This window comes from Vulpes vulpes, chromosome 15 (assembly GCF_048418805.1).
Source record: "Vulpes vulpes isolate BD-2025 chromosome 15, VulVul3, whole genome shotgun sequence".
Taxonomy (NCBI): domain Eukaryota; kingdom Metazoa; phylum Chordata; class Mammalia; order Carnivora; family Canidae; genus Vulpes; species Vulpes vulpes.
Window position 1 is genome coordinate 88467748 of NC_132794.1, and position 24668 is coordinate 88492415.

Below are 24668 nucleotides of genomic sequence, written 5' to 3' on the forward strand. Positions count from 1 at the left end.
GGAAGGGGCAGGAAGACAGAGGGGAGAGAGAGAGAGACATTGAGAAACATTGCATGTCCCTGGATCTCTAGATGGAAGGCGTGGGAACTAGATCTTTTCTGCTTCTTAATTTCTGTTCAGGAGTTAGCATTAGGGGAGGAATCTGTGTGAGGAACTCAGAGGAGGGAGGAAGCCTCCTGAGTGATACACTGACCTCATTTGGAAAACTGTAATGAGCCCATTTCCTGAGCGACAAACCTCTGTGAATGTGTGTCACCGGGAGCAGGGTCTGCCCTGGGAAATAGTCCAGATAACCAAGGACAACTGGGAAATGTCTGGCGGGGAGGGCTTCTTTGAGTGGTGAAGTTTGGTCTCTAAGAGGTTTTTAAATGCACCCAAGCAGCATTATCAAAGCAAGGCATTTGGAGGTTTGATCTCTGAGGCTTGGAATTAACAACCAGCAGACAGTGGGTTGGGCTTGGCCCTGGTGTAGGCTTAGAAGAAGGGAAGCCCTTATGCTTGGGTTTCCATCCTGAGGCCTGACTTGGCTGCTTGTGACTCATGATCCTCATTCCTCCTCCATGCCCCAGCAGCCAGGGAGCATGGTGTTGGTTCATTAGCTGAATCCCCTGATTCTTGAGTTGAGCCTCAAATGCATCCTCTGGAATTAGCTAGTTTTTAATGAGGACGGAGATGTGGGCCAGATGGGGCCTCCTGTTTGATGTGGGCAGATTGGGACTGGGAGTGTTCTTCTGAACTCTAGCACTTGTTCCTCCCCACCTCTACCGGGTTGGCTCTATCAGGTGTGTGACCCACTCTTCAGGCAGCCTCCCTATCCCTGTCCTTCTGAAGTTCAAAAATTGGTGCCAACAGATATTACCACTGATTTTCTCTTTCTTCTTCACAAAATGCCTCTTGGTCCTGTTTATACTCAGCTGCCGGCAGGCCTGGGGACAGTGGTGGGAGAGAGGGCAGAGCTGAGGAAGGTAAAAAGTAGATGAGAAGCTCAGGTGTCAGAGTCAGTTAAGAAATCCTGGGGGAGCTGCTAGGGGAGACACAGAAGCTGTGGCCTTGTAGTGAGGTGTGTGCATATTCTGGGATCCTCTTATGGGATTTCAGAGCATCATAGATCTCTTGAAAACTCTCACTCACTTCCTGAAAGCTAAGGAGCTGGCAAGTGCATGGGCTCTGGCTCTGGCTCTGGCCCAAGGGCCCCAGTGATGGGGTTCTTCATTCAGAGGTCCTCAACTGGCAGTCCTAGGAATGAATGTCATTCATGATTGTGCCTACTTGATCTGCTTCATGCTTACAAATGTAAAAATTTATTTGAAACATTAAAAAATCAAGATATTTGATATTAAAGAAATCTGGATTTATGGCTTCTCATAAGATGTCGGAAGCGCAGCATCCTGGGCTCACATTACCGCATGGCAGTGATTGGTCGCTTTCCTGAGACAAGGCATGAGTTCTCTGATCAGTCACAGCCCTCACCCAGCCCACTTATATGCTTAGTCCCTATAAACATTTGCATTCGTAATCCCTGAAAAAGCCTCCCGAATGTCAGGGCTGGAATGGGCTTTAAGTGACTACGTTGTTCTAGCTTCTCAGTTTCTAGCTGAAGAAATGGAGTCCCAGAGTAGTGTGGCACCCAGATCTCCTGCTCCCAGGTCAGTGGGCCTTCTTTCTGTAAGAGCCTTTCGATACCTCACAACTGAGTCATTGTGGATGGAGAGAGCCAGTAGATGCTGCCTTGCCTTAAACCCACCCTTCACCAACTACAGATGAATCTGTTATATTGCGCTTTACTGGGAGATGAGGGCTCTGGAGTATACAATGTGTCTGATACCATCTTCTAGCAACTCCTCAAGACTCCACAAATACTCTACAGGGAGGGAAACAGATTCTTTGTCACTCAGAGGCAGTGTTCTAAGGCTCAGGATTTTGGGGGTTGGAAAGGGTGTTGGCCCCTCCTACTCTGGCTACTTGAGAACATATGGATCAAAGCCAAGAGGAGATGAGACTATACTGTGTAAGGTAGCACCCTAAAATCTTAATGGAATGATAAACTAAAAGTTTATTTATGGCTCAGTTAAGTCCCAGACGGGTGATTTTGACCAGCAGGTGGATCTCCTTCAGGCTGATTCAGGGACCCAGGCTCTTCCCAACTTATGGTTCCATCATTTTCAAAATATAGCTTCTTTGGTTTCTGTGGGAGGGGAAAGATTACAGAGGCTAGTCATTGTGAGCCAAGCCTGTACATACCACTCACATTCCATTCAGTCAGATGCCCACATTTAATTGCACAGCAGGCCGGGGATTAATCTTAGCTGTATACATGGGAGGAAGAAGTGGCTCTGGTCAAGTCACTAGAGACAGTCACTAGAGATACATAACTTCATGGTAGCACACAGTGCATGTGTGCACTAGGCACAGACAAAGGAGGCTGTTGGGGGGAAGAAGTAGAGTCCATATCAGAATGGCTGAAGCACTGGGGTTTTTTTCTTTTCTCCCCTTCTTTCCATTCGCATGATCACTTTCCTTGGTTTAGACACACTTTTGTGTTCCCCTGGACCACTACAAAGGTAATCCATCCCTTCAACTGGCCTCTTATCTCACTCATGCCCAATTCCCATGCATCCCTCTCAGAGTTGCTTGAATGATCCTTTTGGGGCTAGGGAAATCTATCCTCAAGATCCACTGGCTCATGTCAGTTGGTTTTAGAAGGGCAGAGGAAGGCCACAGCCCCTTTCCTTGGAAAATACAAAAATATGAAATCTTAACCAGACAGAGAAGACACATTCATGAATAACAGTACTTAATATCACCAAAGCTTGCTTTGTTTCTCAAAGTTATCATAGGATCCTAGAGGATGTCAAGGGGGCTTTCTCAATTAAAACCTTGATTGGTGGAATCAAGGACTATTAAGACAAGAGGAACACTATACATTCTTCAATTCAGTCCCAATACTCTGGGACCACATCTCTTATGCAGAGCAAGGGTTCTCTGGATTAAGGAAAGTCTCTGATTTTCCTTTTTTCAGAACTTTGATTAACCAATTATCTGCTCTTACTTTTCTCTCATTACTTATTCTTTCTGCCTGCTTTTTAAAAAATAAGATTTATTTATTTGAGAGAGAGAAAGAGAGGGAGAGAGAGAGAGGGAGAGGGAGATAATGTGCTATCATGGGGCAGGGAGGGGCAGAGGGAGAAAAATCTCAAGTAGATTTCCCATTGAGTGTGGAGCCCAATACAGGGCTCAATCTCATGACCCTGTGATCATGACCCGAGCCAAAATCAAGAGCTGGATTCTTCACCAACTGAACCACCCAGTTGCCCCTCTTTCCCCCAGCTTTTAAACAAGTTTAAGTGTCTTCCATTCTACACTCTCCCCTCTATTAGAGACTCCCCCCACCCCCAGCTCTCTCTGATTGCACAGAGATTGTTCTCTGTACTGTCATCCCATGGGCTCTTATCTAATCCACAAACCAACTCCTATCTTGCTGAAATCTGCCTGCAGTCACTGGATTAGACCAAGTTCTCTGCCATCTTTGCTCCTTTGTACAAGCTCCTCCTTCCATCTGGGTTGCTTTGACATCCTTTCCCTACCCACTGCCTGCCCCCTATCACTGGCAGCACCTGGCCTTCCTTTATGACTCAACACAGACCTCAGGAAGTCTTTTCTGAGTAAGCATTTCTGGGTAAGATGTTACTTCTCTGAAGCATTTATCACAGGCTAATTTATTATATACTTACTTGTCTTCCTCCCTGGAGCTCACAGGCTGTCTTTAGCCCAGCATCCCCAGAGCCTGGCAGTAGTAGGGACTCAATAAATGAAAGGAATGACTGAATGGATTCACCTTAATTACACAGGATGAACTGGCTGTGTGCTCACTCTGCCCTTGGGGCTTGGTCTCCACGTGGTTCCAATGTTTGGCATATTTTACCCAGTGGAATGCTAGCTTCAAATGTGGGTGGCTAAGGCTGGAAGTGAAAGAAAGAGGACCTGTTCTTTTTTTTTTTTTTTTTTTTTTAAAGATTTTATTTATTTATTTATTCATGAGACACACACAGAGAGAGAGATACAGGCAGAGGGAGAAGCAGGCTCCATGCAGGGACTCGATCCTGTGTTTCCAGGATCACACCCTGGGCTGAAGGGGGTGCTAAACCACTGAGCCACCTGGGCTGCCCAAGAGGACCTGTTCTTCTGTGGACTTGAGCTCACTCCCCTCAAATGCTAGTCTGTGTCAATGTTAAGTCTGCAGGTGTGGGCAAGGGACGGAATTGCCCCACTCCTACCAGGGCAAGGTGTTTCTTTGATTTGGAGCTTCAGCCCACTTTATTCATAATTTTCTCTGGGGAAATTTGGGGTCCCCTTCTTTCCTGTGACGAGATGTCCTGAGTGGGAAAGCTATCCCTGATGTTCTCTGTCCTGGGCTTTAACTTGACCTGAACCCAAATATCCCTCCAAGGTGGTAGGCATATCAGTTCCTGCACCCCCACCCCCACCCCTGCCAAACTGCCTTAAGTCCCACTTCTGAGACCTCAGTCTTGTTCAGGGCTGGGTTCCCCAAGCATGAGGCCTGAGGAGCTGTGAATATTTTATATTTGCCAAGTAAACAAAAGTATGAAAGTTTCTGTGTGTGCATAAGACAGGATAAAAGAGGGAGGAGGAGGATGGAGGGGAGGAGGGAGGGAAGGGGGAGGAGAGAGAGAGAGCGAGAGAGCGAGAGCTAGAGCGAGAGAAGGATCTGGGCCAGCCACTAGGAAGTCTTTTCCCCTTATTAAACTTTGTTTCTAGTTCTGTTGCTGGTTCTAGAACCTCTCCTTTTGGCTCAGCTTTGGCCCTGCTTCAGGCTTTTTCCAGATCTTTCTGAGATAGCTTGAGGTATCTTGTCTGGTAAGCTCCACAGTCCTGCTTCCCCATGGTCTTCCTGGAGCACTTGTAGGGTGGCTAACATCTTGGTTTGCTGGGAACTTTTTTGATTTTAGTGCTGTAAGAACCATATCCTGAAACTCCCTCAGTCTTGGATGATCTAGATGGATGGTCACCCTGAGTGTGTGTCTCCTGTATGCCTCCTTAGGTCCACAATCTGCAGGAGCTGCGGCGAAGTGCCTCGCTGGCCACCAAGGTCTTTATCCAGAGAGACTACAGTGATGGGACCATCTGTCAGTTCCAGACCAAATTCCCCCCAGAGCTGGATAGCCGGGTGAGGATGGCTTTTTTCTCAACTTGGAACACAGGCCATGATGGAATCAAGGACTTAATCAAATGTATTTTTTTTTTCCAGTATAAAAGTATTATGTGTCATATAACTTGCTCAGTCACTTCACATGGAAGAATTAAACAGTGCCCCTGATAGTGTCTTGCTGTCACCACATGAAAAGTTAGAGCTGAAAAGGCCTCAGATTTCCTAGTTCAGCAGCCCACAAAGGTCAGCAGCACAAGAGTCACCTGGAGAGCTTCTTTTTTTTTTAAATTTTTTAAAAATTATTTATTTATTTATGATAGTCACACACAGAGAGAGAAAGAGAGGCAGAGACACAGGCAGAGGGAGAAGCAGGCTCCATGCACCAGGAGCCCGACGTGGGACTTGATCCGGGTCTCCAGGATCAGGCCCTGGGCCAAAGGCAGGCGCTAAACCACTGCGCCACCCAGGGATCCCTTTTTTTTTTTAATTTTAAAAGATTTTATTTATTTATTCATGAGAGACATAGAGAAAGAGAGGCAGAGACACAGGCAGAGGGAGAAGCAGGCTCCCTGCAGGGAGGACTGGATGCCAGGTCTCTAGGTTCACGCCCTAGGCTGAAGGCAGCACTAAACCGCTGAGCTGAGCCACCGGGGCTGCCCACCTGGAGAGCTTCTTAAACAAAAGCAGATTCCTTAGTCCTGTGATGGCAGCAGATTCTGGAATCTCCACATTTTAGCAGCACTTCTTAGCCCTACATGCAGAGCTTTAAAAAATTTTGACAGCTGGGTCATCAACCAAGGGCTCTGCCCACAGCCTCTTCCTCCAGACTCAGCTACCTGGGGGTCTTATAGACCACCAGACCCCTTGCAAGGCGTCAGATCCTGCAGCCAACTTTTGCTTCTGGTTCAGGGCTATGTATGGCCCTCATCCCAGGCTGCTGTAGAATTGGTCTGGGGTTGTAGTCTGCCCTCTGGAGGGCGGCGGGCAGACCCTGACTCTTTCATTCAGCAGCTCAGGCCCATCTGAATGGGCTTGGGAAGGTGGGACAGGGCTGCCTTTTGCTAAGCTGATCCCCACCCAGCTTTTAGGGAGCCATGGGCTCTCCTCATCTCATCAAAGGACATGCCTGTCCTTTGGGGCATGGCGACTTTTGGGGTAAAGCATAGTGTTTTCTTATGCATCACTCCAGATCTGTGTAGGGATAGTGACTGGGAACCCCAAACTTCTGATTATTCTTGGGGAGACCTTTTGTCCTAGATGGGCACGGAAGATCTCTAACCTGTGTGATGGATAGTTCTGATCCTGTAGTGGTGAGTGGGGAAGGGGGTGCTCTGAGGAATGTAAAAAAATGGGGCTGTAGATACTTTGACATCTGTTGAATTTGGAGTATGACTTTCCAATCTAGTGTAGGGTTATGTATTGAAGAGACAGACAGACTACTTCTTTTTTAGAAGAATTCTTTCAGAGCTGTGTAACCTTGGACACACTCACTCAGCATTCAGCAAATATTTACTGAACAACCACTATGTATGAGGCAATCATACATACTCACAGGGGGTATAGAAGTGAAGACTTGGAGTTTATTTTCTACTAGAGGGTATAAAGACTAAAATAGCAAGTAAACGTGTAGCAGCTCTGGTGGTGACCAGTACTAGAAAACTAAGGGGTGGGGGTTGTCACGGGGCTGGGAGACCTGGGGAGAGGTGAATGGCTGGGGAGGCCAGGGGATAAGGTGAGACCTGAGTCTGGGGTGGGAGTGTCTTGGGGAAGAATAATGCATCCAAGGACACAGGTGTAAAGGACTTATGTATTTTCAGGAAGCAGCGGGGCGGTGGGTGTGGCTAGAGTGGGGACTAAGTGAGCAGGAGAGTAGGAGGCCCAGGGGACACAAGGCCAGGCAAGGTATGGCCTAGCAGGCATTGTAAGGACTTCTTGGATTTTACTTAGAGATAAGAAGGCTTTCAAAGCTCTTCTTCAGGGCTGTGACATGATCCAACTTTAGCAGTTCCCTTGGCAGGGCTGGGAGCAGAGACATGAGTTAAGAGGACAGAGATGATGGTGCTGGACCATTGAGCAAAGTTTTGATCTGCTGAAAGTGAAAAAAATGCGTAAACGTGCATTATTTATTTACTTACTTTTATTGAATTTTTAAAAAAGATTAGACTCTGCAAAGCTTTTTCCAGATGAATCAATCGTTAAATTTATTTTTTAAAGATTTTATTTAGGATCCCTGGGTGGCGCAGCAGTTTGGTGCCTGCCTTTGGCCCAGGGCACGATCCTGGAGACCTGGAATCGAATCCCACGTCAGGCTCCTGGTGCATGGAGCCTGCTTCTCCCTCTGCCTGTGTCTCTGCCTCTCTCTCTGTGACTATCATAAATAAATAAATAAAAAATAAATAAATAAATATTTTATTTATTTACTTGAGAGAGAGTGTGTGTGTGTGTGAGCCTCCATACCCCCTACCCCCCAGCAGGGGGAGATGGAAAGGGCAGAGAGGGAGAAGCAGACTCTCTGCTGAGCACAGAGTCTGACAAAGGGCTCAATCCCAGGACCTGGAGATCATGACCTGAGCTGAAGTCCGATGCTTAACTGACTGTGTCACCTAGGCACTGCAGCCATTGCTTAATTTAATCTATAGTTGCCAGATGAATTTATAGAAGTCTTAATTTTTTTTAGAAGTCTTAAGTTTTTAAAAAGATTTTTATTCATTTGTTCATGAGAGACACACACACACAGAGGCAGTGACATAGGCAGAGGAAGAAGCAGGCTCCCTGCAGGGAGCCTGATGTGGGGCTTGAACCCTGGACCCCAGGGTCATGACCTAAGACAAAGGCAGATGCTCAACCACTGAGCCACCCAGGCACCCCTATTTTTTTTTAAATTGATGTATAGCTGACACACAATGTTACATTGGTACCTGAAAGTGCTTTTAGAAATAGAAGGCATAGAAAGTGCTTAATAAAGATTAGCTATTATGATTATAGATGCAGGCTGGACAGCTTCCGAGCTGTGCACACACATGAGGCTGTTGTGTTCTTCATGACCTCTTACCTTGAGGGAGATGCCCCCTCCTGCATAGATACTCCTGAGGTCTCACAAATCAGTCGTGTATTTGGAGTCCCATTCAAACATGGGAAACCCCTACCAATTAGGTCCTGGGTGCTTTCACAGGTATCAAAATGGGGGGGGGCAGAATCACTAGAATTCTTTCCTGATCCCCTGTAGAAAGTGTCCACATCTACGATACTGTGGGGGTTTCCTGCTTCCAAGGGAGGCCAAGTAGCCATTCTTATACCCACCTCATAGATGTGGAAAGTGGGTAGTAAAGTCATTAGTCAAAGTCTACACAGCTAGGTGCTGGTCAAGTCTGGACTGAACCCCAGGTCTCCTGACTCCCAGTCCAGTGCTCCGTAGGCAGCCACGGCTTCTCTGGTCTTGCTTGTGGGCATCTTCTGCCACCAGTGTGGCCCTGCCACTGCCACCCTCCCATTGGTGACTATCCACTGTTTAGGGAGGCCGACCTCAACCTGGTTCCCTGTCGCCCTCTCCCTCCAGATCGAGCGGCAGCTCTTTGAGGAGACAGTGAAGACCCTCAACGGCTTCTACGCAGAGGCTGAGAAGATTGGAGGCAGCTCCTACCTTGAGGGCTGCCTGGCCTGTGCCACGGCCTACTTCATTTTCCTCTGCATGGAGACGCACTACGAGAAGGTAGCTCCCCTCCTGACTGCCCTGCATGCCCATCCCAGGGCTCCCCTGCTGTGCCCTCATCCTCAACTGGCCCCTCTCCTTGCAGGTTCTCAAGAAGATCTCCCGCTATATCCAGGAGCAGAATGAGAAGATCTTTGCCCCTCGAGGCCTCCTGCTCACAGACCCGGTGGAGCGCGGGATGAGGGTTGTATCCTTCCTGGCTGTTCTGTGTCCAGGCACAGAGCTACCAACCAGTAGGGCCCAAAAAATAGGGACTACCCTAGGGTCCCCTGCTAGGGGATTTCCTAGGACTTCTCACATCTTGGGTCATCTGACTCCTTCTTCCACCATAAGTTATCAATGCTATTTATGAATTTTAGGGTTTGCTTTTATTGGGCTGCATTTATTCAGTGCTTAATACATGGCAGGTATCATATTAACGGCTTTTAATACCCCTAAAGGTGGATGACTTATATTCTCCTTGTCACTGAGCACACTGAGGTTCAGTCACTGGCTCAGGTTCAGGTTCAGTCACTCAGCTCAGGGTTACCCAGCTGGTGATCATCAGAGCCAAGACTGGAGTCCAGGCCCACACTTAGCTATGAGGCTGTACTGCCCCTCAGGGAATACGCAAATCTCTGTGGCCCTTTACATGTCTATAGTCTCCTGTACTTCTGGGCGTCCGTCCTGCTGTCCTTCTTTGACAGATCAGAAAAATGATCTGTGGGCTGCTGGCCCAGGGGTGGGTTATAGGTCTCCTCACCTGGGAAAGTGTGTGCCCGCATCCCATCCCCAGTCACTAGCAACAAGAGTTAAGTTGTTAAAAAAAGAAATTTCACTTGAAAATTGAGAGGAAAAAGTAAAGAAAGCACAAATACTGGAATCTTCTGTTTACAAAGCCCTGTGAGAAGGGCCTCTTTTTATTGAGCCTTTACTAAGTACTGGGCGTTGTGCTTCGGGCCTCACATGTGTTCTTTCAGCCCGTCCCCAGACAGCCCTGAGATTCTGTTATTACCACCACCATCTTGCAGAGGCAATCACTGATGGCTAACAAGTTAAATGCCTGGTCTCAGGCCACATCGCTACAGAGTGGGGAGTCAGGATTGAAGCCAGGGCACCGAAGCCCTCCCACTTGCCTGCAGTGAAACCAAGGGTCCTGGGGTTTGGTAATTAGACCCCCTGGGGCGGAAGCTTCTGATGGGGTGTGCACCCACGCCAGCTCGGCCCGCTGTGGGGCTGCTGTGGTCTTGCACGGAGGGTGCGGGGTGGGCGGTGGGGGGTATAGCTCGGCCTCCCGCTCCCCTGCTGGCCTCCGTCCGCCGGTCCGTCCGCCCCTCCTCGGCAGCTGGCAAGGGGTCCCTCCTTAACGCCGCCGCAGATCGAGATCTCCATCTACGAGGACCGGTGCAGCAGCGGCAGCTCCAGCAGTGGCAGCAGCTCGGGCAGCGGCAGCAGCGGCGGGGGCGGCGGGGCGGGGGCCCGGTGACTGGCCGAGAGTCCCTGCAGGGAGGTGTACGGCCGGACTGAGGGCCTCTCAGACCTGCGGCGGCTGCGCTACCAGAGCACCCGCTTCTGAGTCATTCTGTGGGCCCCCGCTGCTCCCCGGGGCGGGAGGCAGGGTGACTGGCCCGGGGTCCTGCGGGCTGTCTCCCCGCGCCCCCTCCCGCAGTCGGCCCACTTCCTGACCTGGCACTTTCCTTTCCTCGGGGGTGGGGGGCGGGGGTGGGGGGGTAGGGGGCAGGACTGGTCTCTCCCCGCCAGATCTTCCAGGGGAAGGCTGGGGCGTTGTGGGCAACACAATTTGGACAGCCCCTTTCTTCTGCTGCTCTCCCAACACCCTGAAGGGGGGCTCAGGTCCCAGAGAGAAGTCCCACCCCGCATGATCCCTCACTCCAAATCCCATATCCACCAGGACTCTCTCCTGCCAGGGTCCTGCTCCCCGTGGCTGTCTCCCAGTGTCTGCTCTTTCTGGTGCCACTGCAGGGGCTCTGCCTGTCTGTGATCCTGCCTCCACGGGATTCGAGGTCTGGGGAGATGGGAGCCACTCAGTCCCCTCCTGACCCCTCCTATGCTCCTGGCTTCCCTTTCCTCCATTCAAAGCCTGGAGGCCACGTTGGCCTTGTCAAGAGACACCCAACCCTGAGATTGTGCAGGACACCAGGTGCTGGCTGTGGGGCACGCAGCCTGGGGCTCTGAGAGGTTATATGGGAGCCTAGAGAAATGCATCGTGGAGACATGTAGCTTTGGGAGGTTTGAACCTCCACCACTGGAGCCAACTTCTCGAGATTACAACCCGTGTGTATGTGAGAATGAGTGCGTGTGCATGCAGTATATATGAGTGCACCATGGGCATGAATGTGCGTGTGGGTGTGCAGGTGTGTGCATGAGCACACACGTGAATGCATGTGTGTGAGTGCCCTTTGTGAGTGTGTGCACACGTGTGGGTGCACCTGTGTGTGAGTGCATGTGTACGTGTATATGACCATGCACTTGTCTGTTCCCTTTGGTTGCCAGGTTCCTTTGGTTGCCCCTCTCTGCATCCTGTCTTCTTTGTATGTGATGGTCTGAGGCTGCTTCCCTGCATGGGTCCAGCCTGTCCTTTGTAAATAAATGTCCTAAAGCTCCTTGCCCCTTGCCTGGGGCTGCCAGCTTGGCTCTTCTTCCTGATCTCTCCCCCACCTGCAAAGTTCTCCCCACTGTGTACATTCTAGCAGAAGAGATGCTGGGGGTCTGGGAGAGCAGAGCCAACCTTCTGGGGCCTTCTGTGTCCCTCTCCCAAACCCCCTGTGACATGGCAACAGGACCACACATGCTGCATATTCAGCCCACCCAGGCTCTGGAGCTCTCTAAGGCTGCATGAGTGAGGCTTCCTTGGATGTTCAAAGGAGGTGGCAGCCTGCAGGGGGAAAAGGCAAATTCCTTTCTTGAAAGGGAAGAGAAACACCCAGGCAATGAGGCCCTGCCTGCCAAGGCCCAGGGTGGCCAGTGGGAAGGAAGCAGCCCTGTCCTGGTGCCCTGATGATGGACAGAGAAGGCTGCCTGCCTCAGCTGGCAGGAGGTGCTCAAAGTGCAGGTGAAAGACTAGACACTGCGGGTAGCTTTCTAGAACCAAAGAGGGGTCTGGTTTTCGTTTGGACAAAAGAATGGCATAGGCGAGGAAGGTGCCTACCCAGGAACTGAAGAGGTCCCTGAACCTGAGTCGGGGGTGGGGTGGGGTTGTCCTGGTGCAAGGATCCCCCACAGAGGGTGGCAACCAGTGGGTTCCACGGCAGCCCCCCGACCCCTGGGCCTGGTCCGTGCTCACCCTGGCCCACTGTGTGGCTGGGCCTTATGTCTGACCTGTGCCTCTCCTGTGGGATGGCTGGGCACAGGTGATGCAGTGGCCTTTGGTTTTATTATTTCTTTTTCCAATAAAAGGACTTGCCCAGCTTGAGGCTCTGTGCTGCTTCTCTCCCCTAATGTGATGGAGTGCCAGTTCTATGCCCCAGAACCACAGTGAGGGGAGGCTCAGCTCCCCACCCGCCTCATGCCAAGGAGGTGGGGCTGAGTGCGTTCCTGAAGAAGCAGTGAACCTGAGATGGGCAGGACCCATCCTGTCTTCTTGGAGCTTGTGGTCTTTGGGGGAGGCTACATTAAGGATCCTCTAATCTGGAGCTTTTATGGGTGCTTGCAGCCCTGGGTGGAGGGAATAGCTTGATTAAAAACCAGGTCAAAAGTAAGTTATAAATTGATTAAATGCCCATGGTTTGAGCTCTTAACCTAGGTTGGGCCCTGTTAGGGAGTGGATCACAGAAGTCACTCAGCTTTAAAGACTAGGAAAGCATGTGAGTGTTGGAGCTTAGCAGGGTTGTGTCTTGCATTTTATAAAACTAACATTTATCGAGCACCTACGGTGTGCCAGATACTGTGGTAAAACCATATGCTAGAGCTGGGAGGGGATTTAAAGATCATCTAAATGAGGCAGAATGGAGGCCCAGAGTGGTCACATGACTTGCCCCAGGTCACACAGCTGGTTGACAATCCCAAATTTAGAACCTGACTCAATGCTCACTAAGACACCATGGGGATGGTATCCTGATGGAAGTTGCCTTAGGCTGCAGGGTGGCCAGGGTCACACACTCAGGTCTGTGGACAAAGAGAGGCTCTCACCAGACTGTGGGGACAATGTCCAGCCTCAGGATGGGGGCTTTGGAGAGATCCCTGCTGGGTGGTGTTGAGTGGCACTCTGGGTGGCTTTCACACTTGAACTTGCTGCTCTGAAGGGGCAGCTGGGCCTTTGCCTGAACCAGGAGGCAGGCAGGACTCACTGCCTGTGCTCAAACCTGGGGTGTGTGTGGGTATCACGATGGTTCTTTAACATGCAGGTAGATTCTTTCTGTCCTGTTTGCAAGGTTATTATTAGCAATAATAATAAATAGTAGCTAACATTTATCACTACGTGCCAGGCACTAGGCTATGACCCCACATAGTCATTCAGTTCTCACAACAACCCTGTGGCGTGGACTATTATCCCCATTTTATAGACGAGGAGACTGAGGCTCACAGAAGTTAAATAACTTGCCCAAAATTACACAACTAGGAAGTGGGCAGAGCTTGGCTTTGAATCTAGGCAATGTGACTCCAAACTGTGGAAGATGATCAATCCAGCTTCAGGGACCCTGTCAGAGCTCCAGGTCCTCAGCCATGCTAGGTGAGGGTTTGACAGATCGCCAGATAAGAGCGTGGAGCTGTGCCTGGTCCCTCCCAGCCAGGGCTGGTACCTCTGGGCATCATAGGAGTGCAGGTGGGCTGTGCTCTCCACAGAACTGTGGGGCTGCAGGGGAAGCGTGGTGAAGGCAGAGTGGGGAGAAGCAGGTGAGGCGTGGCTTCTCTCTCCCCGGCTTTCCTCTGGTGTCTCAGTTATGGGGGACGTGGGCTCTCCCACGGGTCCAGTCACAGCCATGTCTCTGCCTCCCCCTTGCCAGCCTGGAACAGGCAGGCAGCTCTGGATTACCATTCCCCTGTCCTCACTGCGGCCTTACTCTGCTTTCTAGCGTCCTCTGGGGTGTGGGAGAACCCCAGCATTTACAGAAGCTCATTGTGCCACCAAGTGGTGGAGTCGTGCACTGCACCCCAGAATCAAGCATCTGGGAAACATTCCTAGAAGCCTGCAGCCACTTCCACCTGCTTTCAGAGGACGTGCAGCAAAGATGGAATCCATTTGGTGGTGGCTCTCCCTACAGCCAGCCCCTGGGGTGCTGCCCTTTTCCTGGGATCACCCGGCTCCCTTCTCCGCAGCTCTGGAAGGACTTACAGTAAGGAAAGTTCCTGGCAGGAGGCACCTGCACTTGGTTTTGGCTTTACTATTGGCCAAGGATGAAAGCAATGCAAATAGCGATCCTGGTGAGACCTAAATTGGAGTTCAGGCTTCATGAGAGTAGCACATGGTGGAGACTCCTTGAGCCTCAACTTCCTTCCCCAGCTGTAAAATAGGGAACCTAATATTTTACAAAATTACTTGGACCAGTGCCTCTCATCCTTGGCTGCAATTAGTGTCACCTGGTGAGCAAGAGAAACACTGATGTTGGTTCCTAGCCCCAGAGATGCTGATTTCATTGTTCTGGGGGTGCAGCCTGGGCATCAGGATTTTAAAAAAAATCTCCCTGGAGATTCTAGTGTGAAAATGAGGTCAAGCACCCCTGATTTCGACAGTACCTAGAGCCTAGGAGCCTTTTCACAGGCCTCAGAAAATGTCTGAGACCCAAATAAAAGTTTTTCAGTTCCACAAAAGCAACGAGACACACAATGAGTGCAAGCTATGACTCTACTTATAACAAATTCTAATACAGGCACAATGAATCTATGGTGGTAGAAGTCAGGAGAGCAGGTGTCCTGGGGTGGGGTGCAGTGCACGGAAGGGGGCCTTGGGGAGGCTTCTGGGTGCTCACAATCTGTTTCTCTAGCAGAGTGCTGGTGACACAGATGGGCTCACTTTGTGAGAACTCATTGAGCTGTACACTTAAGATTTGTGTCTTTTTCTATATGTATGGTACATTTCAATAAAATTTGCCAAAAAGGTTTATGGGCTCAAAAATAGGAAAAGAAAATACAAAACTGAAATGAATGTTTCACTGTATATCACAAAATGTAACACTGTCAAATAGTCAAATGTAATTTAACTCTGTGTGTGTGTGTGTGTGTGTGTAATTTAGTATGAGTTGTGGATGTCTATGACAATGTTTGATATAATGAGGGATGAGGCCTCCAAAAGAGATGAAGGTCCCTGGTACTTAAGAAAATCATAAAACAGCCCAGGTTTACCCTGGGAGCTCTGAGCCTGGCCCCACCCTCTGCACTTCTGTGCAAAATGATGTGCCTTTATCTGGGGAAGAGAATCTGCAGCTTTCAGCATATTTGCAAAAGGGATCACCCCCTAAGAAAAGGCTGAGAACAAGGGGTTTGAGGAGTCAGTAAGACACTGGCTGGGAATGTGCTCCGCACGAAATAGGTGTTCCCCATCCCTTTGAGGTTTCCATCTGACCCTTCTCAGGCAAATTTGGGAAGATTTAATCTCTGGCAGCGCCCAGGGCAGACTGTGCAGAGCTCATGGCTCTTCCTCTAAGGGGCTATTTAACGGGCTTGGCGGTTCCACATCTGCCCAATGGCAGAACTTAGCACGAGTTCTGGAGTTGCACCGGACTTGGGGTTTTGAATTGGGGACGGCAGGGGAGGTGGAAAAGTGAGAAAGGAGTCAGAGGGCTGGCTGTAGCAGTCTGCCAACCCCGAGCAATGCACTAAGCTCCCCTGAGTCCCAGCTCTGTCATCTGTTATCCTGAGCCCCAGCACGATGAGAATGCATCTTTGTAGATGATAATCTGTTTCTCCAAAATAAAATATTATTATTATTGCTGAAGTTACACTAGGACCTCATTATACGGCAGCCTTGTGATACAGACTTAAAGCTAGGTTTAAGATTCTTGCATAGAATAAACATATTTATCCAAGGGTTCACTGATTCCCTAATATATGCCAGGAACATTCATGTACATTATTATTCCATTTAGTTCTCTAACACTCTGGTAGGTGGCTATATTTGAATTCTTATTTTATAGATGAGGAAACTGATGTTCCAGCTAGTCCCACAGCTAGTGAGTGTCAGAGTAAAGACCTAAACCCAAGTGTCAGACCCTAAATCCTGCTCTCGTTCTACCACTGTGTCACAGTGAAAGACTCTGTTCTACCTGGATTGCCTCATAAAGACAGATTTCAGACCCAGGGAGAAACACGTGGGCAAATGCGGACACAGAAAAATTAGCTTTGCAGAGGCATGATGGGCCTAGTTATTTTGGAGTAATTCAAGTTATCGATTGCTGTAATGGAAAAGTGATTGGGGACCAGCTAGCACCTGCGAGCAGTCTGAGCAAGGCCCTGGAAGGGGGAAATGTTATATCCAGCTTACTGGACTTTGTGGAAGGCAATGGCTTTCTACCCTGTCCCTAGTTCCTTGGTAAACTTTTTTTTTATTTTTTTAAGATTTTTTTTATTTGAGAGCAAGAGCAAGAGCCAGAGAGAGAGAGAGAGCGCACGCGAGAGAGCGTGCGCAAGAGCGCAGGAGCACGGGGGAAGGGTAGAAGAAGAGGGAGAAACAGACTCTTTGGTGAGCAGGGAACCCCATGTGGGGCTCCATTCCAGGACCCGGGATCATGACCTGAGCTGAAGGCAGACGCTTAACCATCTGAGCCACCCAGGTGCCCCTGTTGGGAAACTCTTGAAGGCTGGGGACCTAGTCTTACTCATCTCCACCAACTCCCTCCCTCTGCCCCATGTGCCTGTCACAGTGCTTCGCCCTTGGCAGGTGGATGGGAAATGCAGCCCACCAGGAAGGACAGGAATATTCAGATGTGAAATCCTCTGGCCCCGGGGCAACGTGAGCCGAAGTATAGGCAGGTGCAGACAGGTAAGTGGCCACTGAATGATACAATTCAATTGCACATGGCCACTGACTAAATTAAAGGGTAGAGGCAGTGACCCTAGGCCATCCCCTGTGCTGGGAGTTGCTTTGAGTTGCTCTGGCCGTGGTCTCGTGGCCATGATCTCGTGGCTCTGTTCACGATCTCCACCTGACCTGGGAGGAGAGGGTGAGAGGAGGAAGCATGCATCCTGACCTCACTTGGCCCTTGCCTGGTGCTCCCTGAACACCACCATTTTAAGGTGGGTAAATCCCCGTGGGGCTGCTTCCTGGAAAGTCTGGGTCTGGGGCTCTATGGAGTGAAGTACTGTGGGTGAGTGGATGGATAGACAGATGGACAAGTGGATGGATACAGAGAAGATGGGTGCTGGGAGATGACTGATGGTTCAGAGGTGAGCGAGAGGATGGCTGGCTTGAGATGGATGCTCGCAGAACCTGGAGAGGCAGGTGAATGGATGGGTACCGATCGGCCCTGTGCTCCCAGTGCAGATCTAAATACAGGGCTGGAGCTCTTCAAAGGGAAGATACTGTGTAACCTGGTCCCCAAATGAACTCTGCATTTGAGTGATGGATGTGTCTCGTTGGGAAGGATTCTTATAGGTTTAACATCGCCCCAGTTAATGACTTATGGATTGTTGTAAAATCAGGCAGTGCTAGAAGTGAAAGCAAGAGATTAAAAGGCCTGGGACAGATCTTTTAATAATATCTGCATTTTACCAGTCAGGCACGGCACTGTACACCTTGCATGCCTGAGCTCGACAGCTCTGTGAGGTTGCCGGGCTCCCCCATTCTGTGGAGGAGGAAATTGAGGCTCAGAGAGAGGAAGTAGTGTGTTCAAGGTCATTAACAGGTCATGTAGGTGGGGTGTCTGGGAGTCAAGCCTTTGTCCATCTGATCCCAGGGTCTCAGGGCGAAGAGAACATTTTAGGGGTAGAAGGAAGGAGGGAAGGAAGGAGGGAGGGAGGGCTAGAGGATTTTGGACCAGCTCTCTAAGAAAGAATGTGGCTTTCTGGCATATGAGACACATTCTGCGTGGGGGTGAGGCTTTGAGACCCCTCTCCACCCTCCTTCCTCTCTGTGTCTGTAAATCTTGAGCTGGGGGAGCTGAATGTGCAGTGAAGGTGTGTATGGGGTTTACTTTCCTCCCCGTGGCCCAAGCTTGTTCCTCTGCCACGGCCCCCCATGGGCGGCCAGGGAGGTGACTGCAGTTCTCTCCTTCCCCAGGAGCACTGCACTCAGGTCTGGGGTGGAGGGAGGAGAGTCAGCCCTTAGATGGATCTTGTGGTGGAGGGAGGCCGTACATTAAATGATTCTAGGTGGTAGGTCCTTCATGGCTGCTCTGGGGCTGGCTATGAAGACGGACCATGAGCTCCCTTTACAGCAGTTGTTCTGGGCCCAGACTTCCCTCTTGGCAGGTGGGCCAGGCTCATGAGGTTCTGGGCGGGGACTTCCGGGAAGGGGTGATGCAGGTCTTCCTCCTGTCCCCACCCTCACCCCCTGCTTCTGACCTTGCTGCAGCCTCCCTTCTCAGCTGTGTAGGACCCTCTGTGCACCTAGAATCCCCATTTGGATCTTACTTAGCAGGGTTCCATGAGCCAAGCATGGTTCATGGGTTCACTTGCTGGGCACTTACCCTGAATCTGATGGTGGGTCAGCACCACGGAAAGAACAAGCTCTGTGTCCTCCTCCCCCTGCCCCATATGTTTGGAAACTGAGGACACAACTGTGCTTGTGAAATACTTTGAGCTTTCTGGAGAAGGAGGCAGAGTGAGCAAGGAGGAGCCCCAGGCAGGAGTCAGACTCCCTGCTAGGCTGTGGTCCCTGGAAGTCACCATTCCTTTTGGGCCCTCCAGCTGAAAAGGATGGGGCAGAACTAAATGACTTCTCAGGTCTCTCTGTACCTAATGCTCTAGGCGTCTGTGGCGGTGGAGGGCCCAATCCTCAGGCCGGTCACTAGCTGCTGCTAGACCTATGCTCCGCATAGCCTGGTGGATTGCACACTCTCCTTGGTCAGTTTACCTTATTTTAGGATTATTCTCTCTGGGACTGGTGCTGTGTGAGAACTCAGCTGAACAGGGCCACAGCCTGAGCCCCAGGAAGGTTTGCTCTGCTCCCTTATGGCTATTTTTGGTTTGAGGTCTCTTCCCTGCAAAGCTGTCAGCTGCCCGAAGGGGGTCAGGTCCTCCTCGTCTCCCTCACTGCAGACTCCCAGGTGACCTGGGCCATGGCAGGGAGTGCTGGGAGCCCTGGGAACCGTGGCACGGAGCACACACAGGCTCTGTCCCGAACTTTGCTACTGATTAATATTATTAACTTTTTAAGATTTATTTGAGGCTTACTATGTGCCAGGCACCATGCCAAATGTTTTATATCATCTTGTTTAATACAATGACTCTGTGAGGTGGGTATTATCTCCATTTTACAGATGAGAAAACTGAGCCTGGGGAGGACAGCACACCTACTTTACATTTCTGCTCAAATGCCTCTTTCCCAGAGTGGCCCACCCTGCCTCACCCTTCTGTGTAAAGGGCCCTTCTGCCTCCGGCCCAGCACTCTAAATGGGCCTTCATGCTGCTGCCTCCACTCTGAGAGACTTAGCACCTTCTGACACACTATATTCTTTACTTATTATGTTCTTTAGTGCCTGCCATGTGTCTCTAGGCTATTCGGGAATCTTTGCCAGTATTGGACACAGAGGTACAGGCCAAGCCACAAGAGTGATGCTCAGCACACAGTATGTGTCCAACCAACATATGCCGAGTGCCAGTCTGTTAAATAATTTGCCCAGGGACGCCTGGGTGGCTCAGTAGTTGAGCGTCTGCCTTTGGCTCAGGGTGTGATCCTGAGGTCCTGGGATCGAGTCCCACATTGGGCAGGGAGCCTACTTCTCCCTCTGCCTATGTCTCTGCCTCTCTCTGTGTCTCTTATGAATAAATAAATAAAATCTTAAAAAAAATAATTTGCCCAGGTGTCAATTAGCTGGGGATGGTTCCCCATAAGGCTTAGGAACACAGGCTTTGGAACCAGTTGCCAGTCTGAATTACGGCTTTTGACACTTAACCAGCTACATGACATTGGGGAACTTGTTCTTTCTGAGCCTTGCTTCTTTGGTGATAAAACAGATGAGTAACATTTATCCAACAGCATGGGTGTGGGGATTCGTGGGGACATGCATGTAAAGTTCCTGGCGTATGATAGGCGTTCCGTAAATGTTAGCTCCTTTCCCTGAGAAAGGGTCTCTTCTCTTCTTGTTTCTCATTTTTCTCTCATGGTCTACCCTTCCATCACTTTGCTGTTCAACCACAGTTCCTTAAGAAGACGGCTGCTGAAGGCGGGGCTGGCATTGTCTGTGGTGTTAACCAACCCGTGCTCTCTCGCCTCCTCCTTCCTCTTCTGGGATGTGTCTGTTGCTAAGGAGACACAACATCAGCCCTGACAGGATGTGGCTGGGGTTCTGGCCCACACTGAAGGAGAGAGACGTGGCTGACCCCAGGGAGGGCGAGGAGGGGAGGGACTTGGCTTGCCTTCTGGGCTGGCAGTCTGGGTGGGGTATAACTCTGGAATCTGCTGGAAAAACCCAGCTGGTTCCCTGAGGAAATGAAGCGTTTGTCTTCCTGTCTCCATGGGGCTCCGGAGAGATGACCAGCAGCCCTGTTGGGAGGCTGGAGTGGAGTTCTTGCGTGGGTCACAGTTCAGTGGTACCGGTCAGGGTGGGAGGCCCAGACCCTGGGAGGGGGCCATAGCAGCCAGAGTGACACATAATCAAACTCTTGGCCCTCAGAATGGCACCTCCCCAGAGCAGGGCTGGCAGCTGAGTAGATGCTTGAAGAGGCTGCGTGGGTGATTCATAGCTCCGTGTTTGCTAAGGCCAGCCAAGCTGGCTGGTGAGAGGACTCAGCAGGGGCACTGCCACCATTCCTTGCAGCTGGAGTGTGACTCCGTGGTGACCGTCACAGACCCTGGGCTCTTCAAGGACTCCATTTCTTCCTTCCCCACCCATCCTCTGCCCCTAGGCAGCATGGAGAGATAATGCCTTTTCGTGTCACCAGCTAGCCACCCCCAATGGGAAGGAAGCTCCATGTTAAGAGCTCAAGCTGGGGGTGGGCAGACTGCTCTGATCAAGTCCTTCCTCTGTTTGTCGCAGTTGTGTGAGCCGGACAAGCCACTTAGCTTCTCTGTAAAACTGGGATTGTTACAGCACTTTCCGTTTAGGATTATTGTGAGGATTATACAGGCTGATTCTTCTAAAGAGCTTAGATCTGGCCCAGACACCCCAAACTCGCTTAATGTGGCTATTCTTCTCATGTTAAGGGGTACGTTTCTGGGGAGAGGAGTGTTCTTGGGCAGAATTAAAATGATATTATTACTAGTGTTACTGTTATGACTAGAGTGAGCCAGGGCTGCCCCAGATGGGGCACGGCTCCTCTGTTCGCACGATCCCTCGTAGGCCCATGCCATTCAGCCCATGCCTGGAGCTGTTTGCAATTTTTGTTACAAACTCAAGTCTGGTGTAGTATGATGTCAGGAGCCCGAGTGGGGCTAAGGGACAAAGGGAGGACTGAATTGTCTGTGCTTAGAAGGGGAAGGCAAGGGTGTGGGCACCTGCGGGCTTCAGAGGACAGGGAGTTGGAAGAAAGAGGGATGGTGATCTTGTACCTGGCTAGTGTGGGTGTGGCTTGGTGCCCACCCCTCTGGGGCCAGCTCAGCACAGACCGGCAAATGCACTGGACTGGGGGCACTTGGCTCAGAAAGCCTGGATTTCTGAGAAAGCTAGGGATTTCCCCTAGCCTGCTGGGGAGGCCCTATTTTTGGGGGGCAGGTAATGCTGAGTTGGGTCAGTACCTGGTTGGCCTCCTGTATCTTTTAGCCTCGTATTTCTTTCAATACAAGCATCTCGGGAACAGGAAACTTAATCCCCTCATTGGACTGTGTCACCTTCCTTGTAGAAGGGACTCAGTGCTTGTCACACAGGAAGTTCTCAATGGATATTTGCCGAATGAATATTTGAGTGAATGAATGCAAAGAGCTTGCTTGGGCAGCTCCGGTGGCGCAGCGGTTTAGCACCGCCTGGAGCCCGGGGTGTGATCCTGGAGACCCTGGATCGAGTCCCACATAGGGCTCCCTGTGTGGAGCCTGCTTCTCCCTCTGCCTGTGTCTCTGCCTCTCTCTCAATCTGTGTGTCTCTCATGAATAAATAAATAAATAAAAAAAAAAAAAAAAAAAGAGCTCACTTGCTGGTGTAGCAACCCAAGTATCTGGCTAGATTTTTCAGAAAGCCCCTATAAGTCCTATTCTCATCCCAGGCACTGGGCTCCTCCATTTGGCTGGAGGAAGACAGTGTGGGGACAGTAACTGTGTCATTTCTGCTTGCCATAGTATGCCCAGGGCCTAGCTTAGTACCTGGCACATAGTAGGTGCTCAACTAATATTTGTTGAATGAATGAATCATATCCAAAATAAGTCTTCTTACCCTGGAGTTGGGACATTGCAGTTGTGTTCTTGACAGCTGGGGGAATTTGGAACTCCTCTTTGTAACTCATCTGGCCCCACCACCAAGTAGGGTAAAACGACATAAATATACCCTGTTATAAGAAACTCATTGTGCGAGGATTCATGGTTATTACTTTATGAGGTATCCTCTGAAGTTTGCTGTCATCCTGAATTTCTGATGTCCTTGGCAGGCTGTCTCACTAGCTGTCCTGTCCCTTATTTCTCGTGCTGTCGTGTGTGGCCTGTCAATGGACACTGTTATCTTGTCATTTGCCATTACATTTGGAACCACTGCCTCTGTGGGTTTTGGGTTTTACTTATCTTACTATCTTAGATCTACTTGTTCATTTCTAAAAAGGCAGCAGCTTTCAGAATGACTAGGGAATAGTCTGAACAGTGACAGCACTGTCTGTTACCCCTGACAAGATGGCATGGTAGGAAAGGGCTCAAGCGTTGGCTGGGGACCAGCTGGCTCCGTGACCTTGGGCAGATCACTTCATTTCTCTGAGCCTCTTCTCCAGACCCATCCAGACCTTTAATTCTATGTGAACACACAGAAGTGGGCTTCCTAGAAGTGGAGCAATTTTTAAGTTGTTATATGCTTTCCTGTGAAAATGTAGCTGTTTTTATTTTGAACCTTTTCATTTAAGCTCCTATTCTGAGTGTAAAGACAGTACTAGCTATGAGGAATTCATAATTTGTGATTTATTGGGAGTATTATTATTATATTAGAGAACGGTACGTTTTTGTAAATATGTTTTTAAAATGCTTGCTGCATTCTTAAGTGTGATTTTATTATATCTTGGGGCAACTTTTTTTTCCCCATGAAGAACAGATCTGTGATTTATAACAAGCCTTCACTACCCAAGCTGGTTGTGAAAGTATTCTATGGTGTTACATCATTCCCAAAGGGTGCTCTTGGCTACAGAAGTTTCCAGGTTTCTAAGCATATTGCAGAGGAGACCAAGTTGTCAGATTCTTTCTAGAAATCAGGGTAACCTGAGACTAGCCATGTCTCAGTCCAGACTGAAGGCTCTTAGAAAGGAAAGGGCTTTATGGATGTATCAGACTAAATCTCTTGCTCTTTAGGGAAACTGAGGCCCAGTGTAGAGAAGCGACTTCCTCCAGGTAAAAGGCCCAGAATATTCCCTCCACATCTGCCCCTTGCTCATCCTACACCCTTGCCTGGTCCAGTTCCCCCAAATGTGAACATTGGTGCACTATCCAAACCACTGCTCATGCTCCGGGCAGACATCTTCCCTGTCTCATGATCTGCTTTCCAAGTAACACATGACGGAATGCTGCTAACTCAGCATTCCAGTCGGCATCTACTTGCCCCAGACACATTTTTGTTTTCACCAGCTAGGCACTAATATCCAGCAGAGAGTTTATTGGCATAATTTCTCCAGAAAGAGGCTGGAAGACTTAGCAAATTCAAACTTTAACATTTTTATCAAGAGTCCCAAAGGGCCACCCTTTCCCCTCCCATCATAACCACCGATTCCAATAAGGCTTTCTCTACCACAGGAAGTCAGGGCGCACAGAGCAGAAACAGCACAGGCCAAACCAGCAGGCACATGATACATGAGTGAATCAACTGAGCAAGCAACCGCCTGGGAGCCATCTTTGTTAAGGGTGAAACAGGGTGCTTGGGACCCTGGAGAATACAGAAAAGACAGGACGATCTTGATTCTTCTGAAGAAGTGAGGGAGGGTAGATGGGGTAAGAGGGGAGCCTTTCCTTTTTTGTTTTCCTCAGAAAACAGGCAAAGAAAGGCTTCACAAATAACTAAGATTACATAAATGTTGTTATCTCCCAAACTTCCCTTTTCAAAGATGGCCACCCCTGCGGTCCATTCAGGGGGAGCACGCAGCAGAATCTACTGGGTGTGGAGAGAGAGACAGGCAGCGGGAGAGATTTAGTTTTCCACAAAGGTTGTTAGTTTTTTCTTTTTTTTTTTTCCTTTATTGTTGGGATTTAAAGTGCATATAACTGAAGGCAAAGTCCAAGGCCTAGAGAAAGATATGAGGCCCGAGAGAGAGGCTCAGAGATTCTAAAGGCAGCAGAAGGATACCCACCTAAAAAGGCCACTTGAGCTGCAAAAAGGATGGGAGAGAGAGAGAGAGAGAAATGGGAAAAAGAGAAAGGGGGTTGGGGTGGGATGGGGGTGGGGGGAAGCATTTGGGAGGAAGAAGACAAATACCAGTTCAGAAATTCAGACAAAGACGAGTAGTAGGAGCTAGTTTATATCCCTGGTAGGAGAAGATGGCCTGACTTTAAGGTAGGAACATCTGTTTTAGGATATGTGAAAGGGGAGAAATAAGAAAAACAGTTGCCTCTGGCCAGGGCGCAGCACCCCAGGGACCCTTCAGATG

The 24668-nt window shown here is 49.8% G+C and overlaps 1 protein-coding gene across 5 annotated transcripts in view; it reads right to left on the reverse strand.

Annotated features, from left to right (window-relative positions):
• Nucleotides 1-2033: 2033 nt before the first annotated feature.
• CRTAC1 (cartilage acidic protein 1) overlaps nt 2034-24668 on the reverse strand; it is a 157676-nt gene continuing 135041 nt past the window's right edge. The window contains exons 15-16 of one of the 5 annotated variants that reach the window (XM_072739678.1): nt 24372-24389; nt 9741-10355 (exon numbers count right to left, since the gene is read on the reverse strand). In XM_072739678.1, the coding sequence (XP_072595779.1) occupies nt 10219-10355; nt 24372-24389 (155 nt within the window). In that variant the 3' untranslated portion in view covers nt 9741-10218. Of the gene's footprint in view, nt 2186-9740; nt 10356-23663; nt 23951-24210; nt 24390-24668 lie in introns of those variants that run through there. The other 4 variants (XM_072739682.1, XM_072739681.1, XM_072739679.1 and 1 more) reach the window with 4 other exon arrangements.